Below are 19,621 nucleotides of genomic sequence, written 5' to 3'. Positions count from 1 at the left end.
CACGTAACAGAAATAAGCATATACCAAAGAGGCTTCACTTCTCTATTTGTAGTCAGTGTGCATCCTGGTGTTGCAGCAGTTCAGAGGGACAGATTAGCTAGAGTACTTGACATTCACACCTTCTATAGGACTTAAAACTTCAAATTTTCTCAAGTTTCGCACACAGTAAAAACTAGGTTCCTTTATTAGGAAGAAACATTTTAATGTGCAAGAACACTTTATTTGAAATTCATATGTATCTGGTGCCCTACTGGAAAGATCTTTGTCAGCTCTATTTTTGATCAATTAGTAATTTATGAAAGTGTTTCTCACTTTGTTTTGGGAGTTTCACTATTTTTYCCTCTGCTGCTTGATCTCTTTTTACCCCTGCTCCTGGATCGAGAGGAACTCCTGCTTCTGCTTCTGCTCCTGCTCCTGCTGCGTGTCCGACTGTGACTCCTGCTGCGACTGCGGCCTCTCCTCTTCCTGCCCCTGCTGTGAGACCTCCTCCTCTCTCGACTTCTCGACCTCCCCGACCGGTGCCGCCTTTTGTTTTTGCGGCGGTTCTTTTTCCTCTCYGATTCTCCGTTTCTCCGGTAAGAATGGTCTGAGCTGGGGCTGCCCCTTCTCCTGGACCGGCTGTAATAGTCRTCACGATGGCTCGATCTGTTTCTCCTCTCAGAGTTTTTAGATGACTGATGAGTCCGATCAGGAGAAATACGAATGTCTCTATTGGCCTCCCAAAACTCATTGTTTGGATTTTTGAAAACATGAAGAAAGTTGCAGTGTTTCCCTCTTGGACACTTCTGCCTTTCAAATAAGCCTGCAACAGATTAGGGTTTGCTTTTTTATGAACCAGATCTCTTTCTTCATTATGTACCTACTGGAAGAAACTGAATAAACTGAATTTTGCTTCTCCAAACAGAAAAACGTGCATCTGACCGCTTTCACTTTAATTCACACAAGGTTAATTTTCACTGTGTACTTTCCTTGGAATTAGCTTTTAACAGCTATGAAAGTTTGGTTTTCACTTAGAACAAACTTAAGTTTTCATTTAATTTCATTACATTTCATTTACCTTAATCAAAGAAGGTAAATCTACGTAAGTCAAAAGTGATAGCTACTGCTAAGAGCTGTTGATAGTCCAGAAACCGCTGTTACTTCTCAAGAGATAAATTAGTACTTCCTGCAGTTTCACCTTAAGATTATTGTTTTCAAAGCTAGAATCCAAACCTTCCTTTGTAGACTATGATAAATCCACTAGAACAATTCAGACACTTATGTGACRTGGTGCAATATTCCCTTTCTTTCCTAGCTCTACACAAGCAAGTTAGCACATTTGTTTTCCAAACAGAAATGAATACAACATTAAGTGGATCTGAAAGCTACAGACTAATCCCTCTTTTTAACTTCCATGAGTACTCTTACAATAACACATATTCTCTTTTCCAAGACTCACCACATATAGCAGTTTTCCACCTCGTCACAGGACAGAATTCACAATGAAGCTGTCTGCCTGCATACCATCGTCCACTGAACAGAGCCAGAGCTGCCTGACAGTCTTTCTCCCTTTAACAAGTAAAAACAGACAACATTACCATCACGCAATCATTTCAGACACCCCTTACCAATTCTGGGCTCCCATTAGAGAAGAAGAATGAACTGCATGGATGTTACAAACACTTCTCATTCATTACTCGGCTCTGGAGTTTAGTGCTAACAGTAAGACTGCGAGTACTTACGACTGGTACTGGACGTAGACATTTCCTCGCAGGTGAGGCTCATAGTTGCAACTGACCTGAGGGGATGGAAATATGACATTAGGGCAGTGGAAGGTTTATGCTGTACAGCAGCTCACACATTCTGAGATGGGCCATTCCTATTTAAGACAGTTCATCCATGTCAACATAGAGATGATTTTCTTCTGAGCACCTAGTGTCAAATAATAGAAAGAAAAAAAGCCTTTCTGGCTTATGTTTGACCGTTTCCAGCTTTATGCTTTGATTAACTCTGGAACCTTGGCTTCACTTAGTCCCCAGTACAGCTCTGTACTCCATTGCCTTGCACTTGTCTGGGCCAACTCTACTGTGCAACAGCCAAATCCTGCTCTGACAACAATTAGTARTATCCTCAAGTAGAAATGAAGGATTCATTACAGTAAGAGACTCTAGAGCAGTGTTTCTTCACAGCATTCCTGTGAAATGGGTTCAAAAAGCTGAAGTCACCGTCTTTCACTGTACACTTCTGAAAAACCTTTTTTCCTAATGATTTAGCATTCAAAGTGTGTCTAAAGCTCACAAAAATATAGAAAGGTAACACAAATTACGTTTCAAAAATCTTGCTGCGAGTTCCAAAAGATTCTGAGACAGACAGGCCCAAGCAGGTGGAACTAGTTCTCCATGGCAGAACTGTGATTCCAGTCTCTGTTGCCCACAGGCCCCTTCCAATAACCACAGCAAATGAGGTTAGCAGTTCCTTTCATCCCTGAACCCTGACTGACTCTCAGGGAATACTTCTTTGTATGCTGGATCAGGGAAGGGCTTCACCCACAATAACAATCAGTTGAATAATTAAATATTACAGGATAAGAAGTCAAACTATTTGAGATAAACAGTGTCAACACAAGAACAAGTGAGAATGATTTTGCCATAGACATTTTTGGGTAGGAAGAGCATTCTGTAAGGATCTTCCAGATTCTGGAGCAGCTTCCCAGAAAGAGCAGCCAGAATCAAACCTTGGGCTACACTGGAAAAGGAAGTCAGCTGAAAGAGAGGTGTGTATAATCTGATTCCAAACAGTCACAGAGGCTACGCTCACTGACAGTTAAGATCCCTGCAGCCAAAGTGTCATTCCAAAGCATCTCTAATGTAGCAAAAATGTCCATGAGAATCACTTTGCTGTTGYACAACTGCCATGGAAGCCAAGGAATGGCACAGTAACCCACGGGGACCCAAGCAGGTGCAGCATAGCTCAGCTGCACAGAACARCAGTACAAAGCCAAGGATCTGACTTGGCTGGTAAGGCTTTTCAAGCCATGCTCCATAGGGAATCTGCATCCTGTCTTCTAGTAAAGAGGACAGCCTGCTAATAGCCCAGGAGTCAAAATGTGGAAGSGATACTCCTCCAAACTAGTGAAGGTTTCTTACCTATAAAGCTCATTATATAACYATTGACAACTCACTCTACTTTCCTCTTGCTTGAAATGCTAATGCCATCTCAGTCCTGAGGCAGCTGTCAGTAGATGAACACAAAAGGAGAAAAGGCACCATGTGCCTCCTGGCGACTGCACGAAAACACTCAGGAATGGCAAGCAGAAAGAGATGCTGCATAGATTCTCTCATACAAGGAGATTTCACCATCCATGTTGTATATTTTGGGGCAAAATGGGACTGTTAACACATCATTCATCTCTGAGATCTCCATTTAGAGATCCCTCCTTTTCACCATAAGAAAAAACAAWATAAACGGGAAAAAATCAGTGCAAAACATTCAGCAAACCAAATACACAAATTAGGSATGAATGACAAATCTCAAGACCATTTATGTAACTTACCTTTTATATCATTCTTTCTACTGAAATTTCTGCTATGTTTTCAGTTCATTTTAATCTGATTTTCCTTTATTCAGCCAGTCCTAAAATGACATGTATTTGGAGTGTACACTCCAAATACATTTCATACCCACAGTATTTCATTCCTTAGGCCCAAATACAGTAGCCAGATGTCKACTGTAACAGTCTTAATGGACCCTCTGGGGCTTAGCACAGGATAAGGAAAGAAAGGACTATGAGATAAGTAGGCTGCTGAGCAATGTCAATATGARTAACTTGTAATATAGAAGCACAAGCTTTTATAAGAGTTCAAGGGAATAAGAGAGAAGACTCACCCAAAGTAAGATGACACTCTGTAAGAGCAGTGACAAGTCTACARGTGACATGAGAGATGCACAGTTGGCTGGAAGGACACTGCATTGCTCCCTAGTACACACAGGATTTAGCTGGGGCATGCTGGACAGAATTTTTCTCAARGTTGATAAACTGAACTTAGATTCCTACCTTGAATTGAACCACCTTTCCCACATTCTGAAATTCAGGGAGCACATCCTCATAGAACTCCAGGAACTGCTGGTAGGTCTCCTCATCACTGTACTCAAGACTGGCATCTGTGTCATAGTCGTCTCTCCGGCACTGCTCCATGCCAAAAGTGATGAACATCCCACGCACGAGCAGTGTCTTGCTTGACGTGGGGTAGTTATGCTTGCGAGAACACCTGGACAGGTACAGTGAAGAGACAAAAGTGGAAGGATTGGCACTTTCAGCAGAAAATGYATCTGCTGAGGCTTCAAACACTTGTCATTTTCAATTCAGTTATTATAAAAGAAAACCCATTAGTGGAAGATCAAGATATTTCAATTACTAAAACAAATCTTTTGGACTGAGTTTGAATCTTACTGCTTCCTTAATGCCATTAACAAACAYATTCTTGCTTAAGAAAGCATATCTAAATAGATATACACAATGAGAACTGAAGCAATTTCTTTTAGGCTGCTAGGGTTAATGGGTTCCCATTTTCTGAAGGGCGTAAAAGATTGTCAGGAGCCTTTCTATGAAGAGATTTTAAAGCAGGTTCCTGCTCTTCTTTTTGCAAAATGAACAACTTTTACTGAAGTTGTTATCATCATATGGGGGTGGAGAGAGGGAAGAACAGCACATTTAGACCTGCAACTGGATGAGTACAAGACTGGTGGTATTCTACTTCTAAAAAAAAAAAAAATAAATTTAGTCTTATCTTAATCTGCATCTTCTTGGCAGCCATAAAAATATTGTCTCCCTCAAAATATTCATGCTACCTCACTAATGTGCTGAAATACAGYTCTCCCCTAGACTTAGACCCAGTGAGAACACAGATGTCCTCCATGTTTATGTCACTGTGGTTTATGATTCCCATTCAATACTTCCCCAAGCAATTGGGTCATGCACTCACCAACACATTTCTCATTTTCATGACATGATCAGAAAAACATCCAGACTAGTCTCTAACTAGCACTGGCACAGCACAGACAAACGGCAGGGAGATCAGTCTCAAAATGGGCAATTACAACCTRGACTTCAGCTACAAGTTTTTTCTGYACCCAGTCAGTCAGCAATTGACTSTCACCTTCTGGTTGACACCCTTAGACTTCAAAAAGCAAACAACAAAAAAAAAATCCAATCTGCAAACCCAGAACTAAACAGGAGACAATTAATTTGATGATTATTTTCTTTTTACATTTTAGAAGCTGCTTCCTTTTGCTATTCAATTTCAATAATAGAATTCAAAATATGAAATGTAACCAATATTGTCTGTACACATGACAGAACAAAAGGAACCCCAAGGAAAATGAATGATTCAAGAATCCAATATTACTGCAAAATGTTAGGGTTTGAATTACTGGGGAAATTGACAGTAGCAAACTCAGCCAGTTTTAGCTTCTTCAAGATACAGAGAGCTTTGACAAGATTCAACAGTTATTTGTTGGTAACACTGGCTCTTAGGTTTTTACAACTTCTTCCATCCTTCCAGCCCTACCCTAGCTGTACCAGTCCTTCAATTTACAGACAGCACCAGAGTTTAAAATGACCAGAATGTGAAGGAAGCGTGTATGTGAGGAAAAAGAAGGAAGATGAAAGAGAGGTRGCTGAGATCAGCAAGGGGTGAAAGGAAAAGGGCAGAGTAAGATGTTTCTCAGCATTTATTTTCCAAGGGCTATTTATGGTTCAAATGCAAAGTTCAAAGCAAAACTGAATTTTATGCAATCCATAAATAATCCATGGAGGTTACCTCCATTAAAGACCACTGAAACAAAAATACTGCAGATTRCAAAGACCTAGACATTAGAAAAAAAATGCTTTCTGCAGTGACATAGCTGATGAAATTTTTACTATGGAATTCAACACATATTTTAGAATAGAAAAAAAAGGATGTGAACTTGAAKCTTCCGTATAGTTGAATTATTTCATAATTATCCATAATACAAATCACAGTGAAGCAAATTACTCCTAAGATAAAATTGCAATTCAGCTGGACTATGCATGTTTCAGTGATACAAGTTAGCAAAAAAAACTTTGTTTATTGCTGAAGATTCATGTAATAAATATCAGAGTCCTTCCCTGCCAAGCTGTTGTTTGTCCTTAGCACAAAAAAATATCAGGGACTTTTTAGCTAGAAGCTGCATTTGGGTCATCATTCCTGGTCACAGATGAATGTGTACTCCATAAACTCATTTATACTTCTGGCTTCCTCTATGTCCTCTGGCAAGACATTTTGCCATATGTTTTATATGAGAAAGTCCTTTATTTTTCAAAGCTGATAAAACACCCAGAGACACCTGACTACACTGCAAATAATCATTCCCACCCTACTCCTGAGTTTGCTGTTCATCTACCACAGTCCTCTTCCATCYCCTCTTTGAAAGCAGAATCTGAACTTGTCAGTCACTTCTACAGAGCTGTTGCTTATCTCTAACCATCCTGATGAGCTTCTCTGTGCCTTTTGCTACACTTCCCTCCTGAGAAAGGGTACCCTGTCATTGTACCAGAACCCAGAAAGAATGTATCACATATTCAAATAGTAACAACTCTGAAAGCTAACTGACAACTTTCACACCTGCACAGACTTACCTTAACTTGCTTTAATCCATCTGCAATTTAATCTTTTAGACAATACAGCATATGCAAATTAGAAAATATAAAAAAYTAACATCTGACATATCAGACCTGTACTAAGAACAGACCATATACATTCTGTCAGAATATATCCATGTCAAAGCTACTGGATCAAAACTCAGTCTGACTGATGTAACCAGAATGCATCATCAATAACATGCCATAACCATAAATAGCTCCATTCCAGCCCAGCAACATTCTGCTCTCAATCCACATCCAAATACACAAAAGTATTTTATACAGCAATAAAATTCAGTTTGTTTATSACCTAATGAAGTTGCCTCCCTTTCATCTCCCCAACACACTTCCATCCCAGTAAATATTCAATGGATTACCTGTCTCCAAATCGGCAGGAACCTGTTTTAATRTAAAATGGGCAATTTGCTCTATCCTTCTCTGTTCCCAGATTCTCTGGAGGCTCAGGGTTATGCCAACTCACACCATTCTCCAGCTGTGGAAGAAACATTAAAACAGACGGAAGTTAGAAAACAGTAAACAAATGAAGTGTCAAAATCAAACAAACAACTGAATTCACATGCAATTATGAGCACTGTGTTTCTACAAGGCAAGCAGAACCTATCTAAAGTATTGTTTTTCAAAGCTGCCCAGTGCCTTGGGTCTCACTTTAAACTCCTGTGTTGTGGTTTAACCCCAGCCAGCAGCCAAGCCCCACACAGCCACTTGCACACAGSCCCACCAGAAGGCTCAGGGAGAGAATGGGAARGGTAAAAGATAGAACAATCATGGATTGGGATAAAGACAGGTTAATAGGGAAAGCAAAAGCCAGGGACACAAGCAGAGCAAAGCCAGGAATTGATTCACTGCCTCCCAAGGGCAGGCAGGTGTTCAGCCATCTCCAGGACAGCAGGGACCCACCATGGGTAACAGTGACTTGGGGAGACAAACTCCATCACTCCAAATGTCCCCCCCCTTCCTTCTTCTTCTCCCCACTTTATATGCTAAGCATGAGATCAGATGGTCTGGAATACCCCTTTGGTCAGCTGTGGTCACCTSTCCTGGCTTTGTCTCTTAGCAACCTACCATGCACCCTCTGCCTCTTTCACCTGTGTGGCAGTATGAGAAGCAGAAAAGGCCTTGGCTCTGTGTAAGTCCTGCTCAGCAATAGCAAARACATCTCTACATTCTCATCCCTAATTTAAGTGTAAATCCAAAACAAAGCCCCATACTAGTCACCATGAAAAAAATTACTCTAMCCCAGCCAAAACCACCACAACCTGGCAGAGAGAAACCTTGAACTATTTCTATTTTTCTGTACAACAGCCCCAAGCTCAGCATTGCCACTGTTATGTGCACCTAGAAAAAAGTTAAAATAAAAGTAACCTAACAAAGACCAGAATTTTAAAAAATCAAATTAATTGTTAGCACTGGAAGTAAAAGTGTCCATACTGATCRTCTTGGGTCATTAAGAGTTCTATAATTCAAAATAACCTTACCCAGTTGCAAGCCTTGACTGACTACAACCAAGACACAAACTTAAAAAAAGTGAATTTTCATTCTAACCAATCTGTAAAGGTGACTGGCCTAAGTTCTTATTTTAAATCAACTGAAAACTCTTTATTCACAAGCAGCATTTGACCCAGCTAMCAGTTCTGTTCATGACTTGCAGCCRTAATTTTCTATCACTAGGAACAGCACTGTTATGTCAGCACTAACTGAACCCTGAACTGATTCTATAATGCAGGCTCTGACATACCACATATCTGCCTAGTGGTTCGCAGACATGACTGCTAATATATCTTGAGCTCTGGGCAGGTGGCAATTCAGAGCAGTTTCCTACCCATATTATGAAACAGTTACATTCCCTACCTAGAGAACGGTTTAAACATGATTTGGAACCAAATACAACTCCAATGTAACTATAGTAATCAATAGAAAATGGATAACTARGTTAAAACTTATTTTTCAGATTCATGCAGTGGTTTAAACAGAGCAAGAATCTTCATAAGTTTAATCATGTGACAGGGATAAAAAGCCAAATCATTCTTTAAGGCAATCTCAAATGAAAACTGCAGTTTTCTTAGCTACACACTGCCAGCTTGAWATCCATGCTCTTCCAGGCATCCAAGCAGCAAGCTTTTCCCTCCCCCACCTTTTTTTTCTTTTCCTGAAGGATCTGTGCCCTTCTCTACCACTGAATCCTCTTATTTAGAGCCTGACATCTGCTTAAAAAGACAAGTTTATCTTGCCACCCAGGACTGACAGATTTATTTAGAATTACAACAAACAAATAAACCATCAAGCACAGTGTTTTTTAACAGCACACAGCAGTATTTCCAGGTTTATTTTTACTCAGTCCTCCTGAACAGTCATCAGCATGCACAACTGCACTGCCACCAACCAGCCACAAATATGCTTAATTATGTTCCACCCAGTAAATAATTGTTTACAGCTCATGCAAGCCACTATATATTAAATTTATTCAGGCCATTAGGTTCTTGAGAGCAGATGGACAGCATGCTAGAAGGCAAACACCGGATGGAAATTAAATTACTTTTCAGTTCTTTTTCAAAGAGTATCTGAGCATACCTGGCTTTCAGCTTGATCCAGCATCCTCTGCACAGCTGCCTATAAATGGTGCAAACACAGGACTAGTGAAAACCCTGAGGACACGYAAAACATCTGGTTTCTTCAGTTAAGAACCTAATTTACAATGCTCAGTGAGTATGCATAATGAAAGTGTGATGGGGTTTGCTTTAAAAACAGGAGATTTACCTTGGCTCTGTATCAATTCATGTACTACAAAGCTGTTAAAGGATACATCAGACAAGACTCTCAAGTAGATGACTTTCTAAACTAAATGGTACACAACAAAAACAGTTTAATTTTCTTTTTCAAAACTATCATTGAACTATTTAATCCTTAAATCTATCTTCTGCTCTAGGACACAGCCTGGYTACAGTGAAATCCATAATCATTTGGTTACACTAAATGTTTTAACTTACACATTCTGTGGGACACACAGAAAAACACAATTCTTAGTAAGCCTCTGTTAAAGCAAGAGATGTAACTGTTAGGAAACTTAAACATAAGTTAACCATATCTAGCCTTCCAAATACAGGAAAGCAAAGAGGATATTCTTTCCCTTCCTTTTCCTAAGTGGACTGAGCAAAACAATACCACTCCACAACTGGCTGGACACTACTTCTAACAAATTATTCTATGACATTCCAAGAAAAAAGACATTTAARCATAATCAATACAAGAAAATATGCTAGGAGTATTCTAATTTGGAAGGGGATTCATTAAATTTTAAAAGAGCAAATAAAAATTTTTAAGTCCTCAAGATGAGGACTCAGACAGCATCTGGTACTGATCACCAAGGATGTCAGATATTATCCATCCTAATAAAAACGAAATGGAACAAAGAAACAAAAAWACCCTGAACCATACAGACAAAAAACAGGCAAAACCACCCCTCCACTCTCCCCAAAAATGCCTCAAACATCCACCACCCATCAAACCAGAAAATCTATTCCTGTATTTTAGGGAGGGAAATTAGTTTTTTTCTTAAAGTACTGTTAGAATTTGAACAAACTGGTGTTTTGAGACATAGGCAAAAACAAACAACTTTCTGCTGCTGAAATGGGTGGTTCCACTCCTAGCTGGGTAATCAGTTTTTCTCTGGGTGCCTGTCAATGCCCTCTATGAGCCAATTTAATTCACTATCCCAGTTATTATTTACTGGGAAAACAGAAATTATTTACAGAAAAACACAAAGCAAAAAATCCAACAACCAAGCAAAAAAAGAAAGCTGCTTTCATCTAGTTCAGGCACACAAGTTATCCCACTGAGGGCTTGGACAAACCCAGACACAAAGAGAGGAGAGGAATAAAATCCTGCTGTTATGGTTCATCTCTTCCAACTGTATCTCAATCTTAAATAAAGGACACCWGCATTGTTTTCTCTCCCTACTCTGCAAAGAGAGAAACAGACACTTAACACCTGAGGAAGTTAAGACAGGAAATACAACAACTGCTGTTCTTTGGCATTCTTCATTCAAATGTTACATAATCAGTGACACAACCAACTATGAACTGCAGAGAGACAGAACTGTCTGCTCATGGCACTTCTCCTGCTGTGGCTACCAGACACAGCTGCAAGACACCTCCCAGTGAAATGACTGGAGACTTTTATGATTGTGGAGAATCTAAAATGATCACGTCCTAGAAAGCTGCAGTCACTCTTCTGTGGAAGTAAGTGGCCAGTCCTCACATTGGATAACTGTGCAGGACATCTTACATCATGGTCACTAAACTTCTAAAACTTAAGAATGTATAATTAACAGAATGTTACCAATGACTCCTATCTTCAATATTATTTTTTATTCTACCCAAGGAGCTCTGAAAAAAAAGATACGTCCTGTTGGATGAGTCAGGTAAAGAAGAGCTGTWACACATCTTTTGATTAAGAACTGTGTTAAGGAACAGCAGCAGTGTACTTCCATATTCCATGTCCTCTTTGGGCATTTTCTTCAGCAATGACAGTGTTCAACTGGGACATTAAGGAAGGATTATCTTTAACACATGGTGCAGAAAGGGCACATATCAGAACCTGCACTGGCAGTGTGCCTTCTTATTTACCTGATTTAAACAATAACATACTGTGAACAATGACATGTGTTATTACACATCACGGTACATGGACRTCCTGGACGCTCTTTAACACTGAGTAATACTTTAGTAACTTAGACAGAATGTGTTAATTAACACATTTGCTAATTATAACAAATTGCTCTTCTACATGCATAACCATTTCATCTAATCATATCACATATAAGATGTATATCCTCCCACCACCAAGAATCACCTCTCTCTCCTTCTTCTCCTGTTGCTTCTGCTGTGCCACTTCTCTCTCTTTTCTTTGCTGCTCTTCCCATTCTTCTTTGATCTTCCTCTTTATGATAAAAGAAATTTAAGGAACAATGCTTTATAATCAGTCAAAGTCAAAACTATCATGGCTGCATTACAACTCCTTGACCATTAAGTTTTCATCCAGTCAGAAGCAACTAAATCTCTGGCAAAAACCCTATWAAAGAGTTGTTGTTTTCTTCTCTTTTTGATTTTGCTTTTCTAAATGAAAGACAGGAGAGCCTATGCTTTCAAACACAACAGCATYAAGAAAAATGGGTCCATCACAAAATAGTAAAAGGTATTCCACTAAGTCTACCTTGTTGCCAAGCACAACTGTAAGTTTTTACATCTTTATACCTCYTCTTCTTCTTGACGCTTTCTTGCAGCTTCTTCTTTTTCTTTCTTTAGCTTGAACTCTTCTTGGGCCTTTTCTTCTCTCAGCAACCACTGCTCATGTAGTTTTTGTCTACCAAAGAAACCAGACACCACTTAGACCACTCACTTAATGACTACCCATAACTGATGCAACTGYCATACAGACAATTCAAATTTATTACTCTACTAATAACTGCATCTTATCTAATCTTCTTTAAAAGAGAAAATCCCATAGGAATCATTGAGGCTTTAGAGGAAAGGACTGTGTAGCCTGACATACAATAAAGATTGTGTTYCACAGAATATATTCAAACTTTTCATAGTAGCAAAATGGAATGAACACTATAAGTGTTTATTGCATATATGCCATTTTCTAGATTTCTCACCTTTCTGCCTCAAGTTTTTTTTCTTCCTCTTCTTCTTCCTCTTCTTCTACTTCCTCCTCTTCCTCCTCAGACACAGATTCATCTTTTTCTGCAGCTTCTGAGGAAAAACACAATTCAATGCATCTACGTAACCGGGCACTAAAGCCAACAAAGATACACAAAATTGTATCTTTAAAAAAAAAGACAGAAAAGAAAAAAAACAATCACTTCTAGTTCCACTGACAGTACCAAATCAGTTACCTGAGTCCCTTAGTTTGGCAAGCGCCTGCCGCTTTTTTTTCCTCTTCTCTTTCTTCAGAATAGCTCTGTACTTTTGATGGCTGAAGATGAGAGAACATCATTTATGTTAATACAGCCAAACAAATAATTTTTACTGTTCTACATGCACTTAAAATTTCCTTCAGCAATACAAAATCCCACAAACTGGAAAATTAACAGGCACTTATATGAAACTCCACAGCAGCATCTGATGYGACAATGGCATCTGTAAATCTGTGGCTGTGCTGTTAAGACTTGCATGTGGGCAGCAGCAACAAGGCACCACACACAGGGTCTYACCCTTTTTGAGCTCTGCAGTATATGGTATCATCACCAACTCCAAGAAATCTCCCTCAGTTCTTGAAACTTGGTCACTAGATAAGRTCAAGGAGAAAAACCTGGGGATCTCCTATCCTACAATTCTGGCAAATCTTTCAGCACATTYTAGTCTTTTACAAGATAAGACATTTCAAGTCCTTTCTCTTCTCCTTTGATATTCTCCACAGGCAGAAGTCTCAATGCAACAGCTAACAAAACATAATCCACAGCCCCCACAGACAATACTAAGCTCTGCTCTTCTGCTACAGAAGCTTGGCCAGACTCTTCCTTGTTTGTCTGACAGCTTTGACTAGCTGCCTACAAAYAGCACCACGTTTTCACTATGGGGAAAATGCCTCTAAAGAGTCGAAAAGCCTTCTCAAAGCAACCTCTTTTCTGTCAAGTTTTATTTTAGCTTTCCTCTTACTAGCCAGTTCATAATGGAGAAATAGGARGAAGGGATGATATTCAACTCTTGTCACTGTGCTGCACCAAATGCTGATGGGATATCAAAACCTTCCCCTTCTGGAGTGTGCAATTTCAAGAGATTACACAAGTGTAACTCCGACAGCCAGAACTTCTCCACATCTCCAATCCTTTTCAGGATTGCTCACATGCTCACCACTTGCACACCTGTGAGTGCCAAGGCGACACCACAGCGTTTGTCCYGGGACCAGCACCTGCCCGCACAGAGCAATGTCCCCACCAGGGCTCTCTGCTTCTGATCCGGCCAACCTGGCCGCTTCTCACCTTGTGTCCCTGCCTGAAATGCAYCGCATGCCTCAGCAGGTGCTCAGGGCTGACAATCAAGAAGTTCTTTCCCAGCTCCCTACGTTTCAGGACAGAGAAACTCCCCTTACTGCCATGCCGGCGCAGTACGTGAGACGGGCACACGGCTCACGGAGCAGCGGCGCCCCAGGGCTGGTGTCCTCCTCCCCCGCCAACCGCACACCGGAGCAAGGCCTTGGCAAACACCTGGAGACCCGCATCGGGAGATCCCGTTCTGTGCGGCGGGGCCGGACGGGGCTGAGCCCGGGCGCGCACATCGCGCTGCCTCCCCGCGCCTCACAGCGCCGCTGCCGCCGCTCCCCGGGCGCGGGACGCTACCCCGCCCCGCCGCAGCTCAGGCGGGTGGGCACGGCGGCGCCGCTCCCCCCGGTTCCGGCCGGGGGCGGGACCGGCAGCGCCCCCCGCCCGCGGCCCCGCTCACCGTCCCCAGCGCGGCCGCGCTCTCGGCCCGCGAACCCCCGAGCCCGATTCCCCCCGCCCCGCCGGGCCACGGCCGCGCCGAGCTGCGCCACTGCCGGGCCTCAGCCGCGGCCACCGTGCGCTCGGACGGTCCCGGCCAGKACGGGGCCGCCACTGTTCGCAGGGACCCGCGGGCCCTTCCCCTTTCCCCGGGGGGTCCCGGTCCCGGCCCTGCCGTGGCCTCACCTCGGCTTCCCCAGGGGGGGCTCGGGCACCAACATGGGCGCCGCCATCTTGCGGTGCCGACGGAGCGTCACGTGACCCCGCGGCGGAAGGGCGCGCRATCGGTTCCGGCAGGCGCGCGGGGCCCTGAGGGGCGGCTGCGAGCGGGGCCGGCTCTGAGGGGAGGCACTGAGGGCACGGAGAGGCAGCACCAGTGCTCCAAACTCTTTCAAAGACCAGAAGCGAGGGAGTGCACTGAACGTTCSGGTGTCACAGAATCACAGGATGGGTCAGCTTGGGTGGGACCACAGTCTGGTCCARCCTTCCTGCTCAGGCAGGGCCATCCCAGGGCACGGGGTTGTGTCTAGACCGTTCTTGTGTCTAGAGCATCATCTCCAATGTGGGATACTCCTGAACCTCTCTGGGCAGTTTGTTCCAGTGCTCAGTTATGCACAGTAAAGAAGTGCTTCCTCGTGGCTGGAATTTCCTGTGCATCAGTTTCTATCTGAAAGGAATGAGAGGGAGGTGTCTTTATAAACAAACTGTAGGCCTGCTGATAGATAAAGCCAGTTACTGATAGGTGAAAGAAGCAATGGGAGGAACCATAATTCCATAGGAATTCCATTAATTGCCATCAAATGTTGCTTACTGCTAAAGCAGTAAGAGTCTGCTAAATTCCTGGTCTTAAAGAAAAAGAACAAAGAGACACAAGGAAGAAGGGCAGGGGGAAATGCGCATTACCAGGGGATCTGTGTTAGGTGATTCGGGAAGTCTTCTCAAGTACCTCAGCCAGTGGGGAAAGAGAGGGAAATGTGGCCGGGAAATTAGAATAAAAAGAAGGCTGTGTCCTCTAGCAGTTTGAGAGACCCTGTGCCCCATGACCTTTCCCTTTGTTAATTAATAAAGCTATGGGCCTTCTCTGTCTCATTTTTGGACACAAACCTCTGGTGTTTGTGGATGAGTTTTCCTGAAATGCCTCTTGTCCTATTGCTGGGCACCACTGAGAGGAGCCTTGTCTGCCCTCTGACAACTCCTTTTCGATATTCATGTATGTAGATGAGGTCTCTCATCCACAGTCGTGTCTTCTCAAGGCTGAACAGGCCCAATTCCCTCATCCTTTCCTGATTCTGTGTGATTCCATGAGCCCTGTTGGGTAATGGGGTGCCTGTGCAGCRGTGCCTGAGCTCTCTTGGGTGTTGCTGCACATGGCAGTACCTGCAGGAGGCTCTGGGCAGTGACTGTGCCCTGTGAGCTGTCTTGGCTGTGCTGGGRAAGGGKTGTTTGGTGCCTGCCATGRGGTGAATTCTYAKGTGTCCCTTGGCTGCTGTGAGCGTGGCTGCCCTGGCCCACAGCCTCTGACCATTCAGGATCATCATAGTTCCAGTGCAGCAGCAGCCGCACACTGGGGAGGTAGATTGATCAATTTAGCTCACCCTTCTGATGTATTCCCATCATCATCTCTGAGGCATTGTACCTGACCTGATTATAAACACATTTCCTGGCAGGAAACTACTCCACACAGACCCTCATGGGTATGATGGRTGGAAATACACAAGTTGTCGGTAATCAATTCCTCTGTGACAGGAGTGACAGATTGCAGCCTTCAGAAGCAATGTATTTGTAGCTTTCATTTGGGCATGTTTTGCATAGCTATTAATAATGTACATTGTTGATTAAGGTCTGAATTATTCTCCTAAACCACAATGTAGGAGCTTATTTCCTGTATCCTAGAGGTACTACACTGCATAAACAGCCGGAGCCACCGACAATGAAGCACACCACAGCAGGCTCTGTCAAAACCTGACTAATTGACTGTGCTGTTCATTAACAGCATAATGAGTATCCTCTTACTTACTCTGAATCTCAGTGAAGTTATTCAAAGCAAGCATGTGACTGCTATAGTCAGCAGTTRCATTTGCCACTTGACCAATGAATATTCAGACCATGAACTCTCTGCTGTTGTTTTGTGTGCCAGATCTTAGACTCGATTTTAAAGTGAAGTTGTCATCACTAGTACTTTCATTGTTTCTTGTGCAGAACATACATGTAAAATAACACATATTTTGCTGGTTTTTTGGATACAGAAGATGGCAGTATTGTGCATTTAACAACTGTTGAACCATTGACACCCATGAAAGTTTTGAAAAATACAGCCAAATGTGTTTCATAATCTTATTTCATTAGGAAATTACAACTATAACTTTCCTCCTTCCTTCAACAGAGGAAGTGCCATAATATTAACCTTCCTTTAAACTATTTATAAGTCTAAATTGAGAAATTCAATCATTTATTTCTTTAGTATGCTATGTTTCATCATGGCAGTTTTCCAATGTTCTTGGGGAAGGCACCATCTTAAGCCTAGATATTTCAGCAAGAAAAAATAGGATCTCATTTTAAGAAAACACAGAACATAACAGCTCTTACAAATATCCACAATGATTCTGGGAAAAGCTGTCATTCTCTTCAAAATGGAAAGACAATAGTTGCATTTTTCTGCATTTTTTTATTCTTATTAATTTATACACATACAGCAGCTTGATCTTCAAATTCATGCAGCAGACTTCCATACAATGTAATTGATACAGTATCAGAAAGAAAAAAATATGGCCATTCCAGCAAGAGCATACCTTACATATCCAAAGTAATATTGCATTCCAGTCAGTAGCTGTTAATCCTCACACTGGAATTATAGAACACAGGCTTAGTTCATTTTTGAATGAAGCTTCACAAGCTTAGTTTATTTTTGTGGCAACCTTCAGGTTGCCACACTTCCGTATTTTCTAAAGAAAAATAGCCCTGCATGGTCTGTTGCCATGTGAACCCCATTATGAGAAGAAAGTTGCACTGGATGCACAAATTATACTTCACAAAATAGCACAGCACAGAGAAAGTTTTATCTTACAACTTGCAGTYATGTACCATGTGGTTATGCACCACGTTGCACTATAAATCTCTGTGTGTCTTTCAAGATGTAYGCACAGAACTCTGCATGCAGAGTAGAGCAGCTTTGAGTGAAAGTGCAGTTAACTCAGTTTGGCACACATTTGAACATCCTTTCCCTGTGGCTCTTCTGGTTTCAATTTCTTGTATTTTTTTGCCATTGTAGGCTGACATAAGCAGATAAGAAGTGTTCACTCTCTTTGTTGTATGCCCAAGCCCTCTGTGGAAAAAAAGAAAGATACATTTTACAACCATACAGGTTATGTAAAAGTTGTCCTTACCACARTATTTGCCATATGCTCCAGGAGAAGAATGGCACCTTTTGTCATGAAATTTTACATATCTTGTTTTTTTTTGTTTTTTTTTTTCAGGGGTGATGAAAATGGACATAAGAGAACACAAGGGAGATGGCAGTCAATCACTAGCCTGAATTTGTTGGACCCAGAAAATACATGCTGACTAGGAGACATGCAGGAAGTRTGGGTTTGGGAGGGGCTAGTTTTCACTGTTGTTTGTATCATAAATGTGATGATGAAGTGGCAGCAGCACCATCCTTGCCCCCTCCTCACCCCAAGCTGGAAGTCTATGTTGGCTCACTCTCAATGCCAGCCCTGCTGTGGGCTGTCCTTGGTGCTTTTCACTGCAAAATGCCCTTTCCAAGGCGATCTGTGGGAATGCTGGAGAGTGTGTCCTTCCCSCACCGGCACAACTGTCTTGAGAGGTAAATGATTTCTCACACACTGTCTGTGTTTGTGAGCACTGATACAAACTCTGTTACAACCAAGCCACTTATGCACTGTTACAGTGATGGCAGTGGTGGCAGTCCTCATTCAACATCCTGTTCCCCCAAAATCTGGAAAAGACGTGCAGTGTCTGTCATTTCCACTGCACCCTGGGAACTGCACAGTGCTGTGCACAACTGGGTCTGCAGTTCTCCAGGTACATTTCCATGAGTGACTAATGCTGACAGTCACACATCAACTCTTTCCTCATAAAAGTTAGACACAGCTATTTAAGACTAAAGATTAACTTTCTTGGAGTTTAAAATTGTTAATTTGTCAAATTTGAAAACTGAGGCTAAGTTTAGCCATAGCTGTTAATTAACTTATACAATAGCTATCAATATTTTACTTCCCTGGGATTTTCCACTTCAAAGACATTGGAAGGAGCAGAAAAAGTACATTGCTAATCACATGGGGAAGATGGAAGGGGTTTGTTTATTTGTTTYACTGAGTCATATGCTTCTTTGAAATTTCAGTCCTCTCCTGATTTGCTTAGTAGCCCAAATTATTATGTATTCTTAAGTATATACATACAGATAAAACATGAACTTCTGCCGATTGAAAACACTGGAAAAAAATCAGAGATACTCTTATTTTCAACCAGGCAGACAAATTCATTTAGTTCAGTAAGAAAAATAATTCTTTGCACTAGTTCAGTGATATTTCTGAAATGTGGATTGTGCTTGAAATTCTGCATGGCTATGACCTGTAGTTCCACAGGAGTTAGGAAAAAACAAAAGTATTAAAAAAGAGGAACTACTTAAAAATCGAACACTTCATAAAGTCATCAGTTAAAAACATAMCTTTTATATGTGCTTGAAGATTGTCATTTATTCAAGCAAACTGATGCCTGACTGATTCAGTGGCAAACAAATGAAGACATGCTTAACCAGTGCCAGTATCTGGCCAGAATGGGAGCAGAGAGGCTGGGCAGAAAGTTATCCATGCATGTAGATATATTACAAAGATACAAAGTGGCAGAATGTCTATCTGTCTTTTTATATTATGCAGATATGCTCCATTTGCAAACTGAAAAGTTGCASTGCTTTTAAAGACAGTATTTAAAAATACCATTAATTTGAAGCATAGTTATCTTTCTGCTAACAGCTGGTGTAGTCTTGCATGTCCACCTGGATTATTTCAAAAACRTGCTGGCTTTGGGAAGAGATTTATAGATGAGTAGGAATTAGTTTCTTGTGTGCAGCACTCTGTGCATGTAGAAATGGATAAGCACGTGGGCCTTCAGCTGGATGCATTTGGCACACATCCACGTTGCTGTGTATGTATATATCAACTGCAYGATGCTCTCCCTGTGAGCTCTGAGCTGGGGTGTTTATCACACTGCTGCTTCTCCTGGCCTCCTCCCCTCTCTGCTGGAAAAAATCATTTGTCTAACGTCTTGCCAGCAAGACAAATTGGGGAAAATCAGCCATCCTGGCTGCAATTCAGCAGCTCTGATCAGGGAATTCAGTCATGTCCTCTGAGGTTTTTCCTACTGGGTGTTGTGTGCCTTCACTGTACTTTGACACTGGCCCCGTGCAATTCTGAGGGGAAGAACTTATTTGTGGTGTTTTACAGCAGGGAGAAGTGGTGATGCTG

At 41.8% G+C, this 19,621-nt stretch overlaps 1 protein-coding gene across 4 annotated transcripts; it reads right to left on the bottom strand.

Moving 5' to 3' along the window:
- Positions 1 to 308: 308 nt before the first annotated feature.
- Positions 309 to 14,400, bottom strand: ZRSR2 (zinc finger CCCH-type, RNA binding motif and serine/arginine rich 2). Of its 4 annotated transcripts, none has more exons than XM_057375104.1 (11): positions 14,325 to 14,400; positions 12,555 to 12,634; positions 12,315 to 12,411; positions 11,911 to 12,019; positions 11,510 to 11,596; positions 9,230 to 9,268; positions 7,018 to 7,133; positions 4,034 to 4,247; positions 1,722 to 1,777; positions 1,439 to 1,548; positions 309 to 802 (listed from the first exon to the last, which is right to left on the bottom strand). In XM_057375104.1, the coding sequence occupies exons 1-11, from the start codon at positions 14,369 to 14,371 to the stop codon at positions 309 to 311; spliced, it is 1,449 nt and encodes a 482-aa protein (XP_057231087.1). In that variant the 5' UTR covers positions 14,372 to 14,400. The 4 variants fall into 4 exon arrangements, with proteins under 4 accessions (XP_057231087.1, XP_057231088.1, XP_057231089.1 ...); XM_057375105.1 differs by having other exon boundaries at positions 12,315 to 12,408; XM_057375106.1 differs by lacking the exon at positions 14,325 to 14,400 and adding an exon at positions 13,641 to 13,928.
- Positions 14,401 to 19,621: the final 5,221 nt, after the last annotated feature.

The sequence above is a fragment of the Malurus melanocephalus genome, unplaced genomic scaffold (genome assembly GCF_030028575.1).
Source record: "Malurus melanocephalus ecotype Western Australia unplaced genomic scaffold, MMel_1.1 scaffold_239, whole genome shotgun sequence".
In the NCBI taxonomy this organism is placed as follows: Eukaryota; Metazoa; Chordata; class Aves; order Passeriformes; family Maluridae; genus Malurus; species Malurus melanocephalus.
This window is presented reverse-complemented; position numbering and strand designations above follow the sequence as displayed.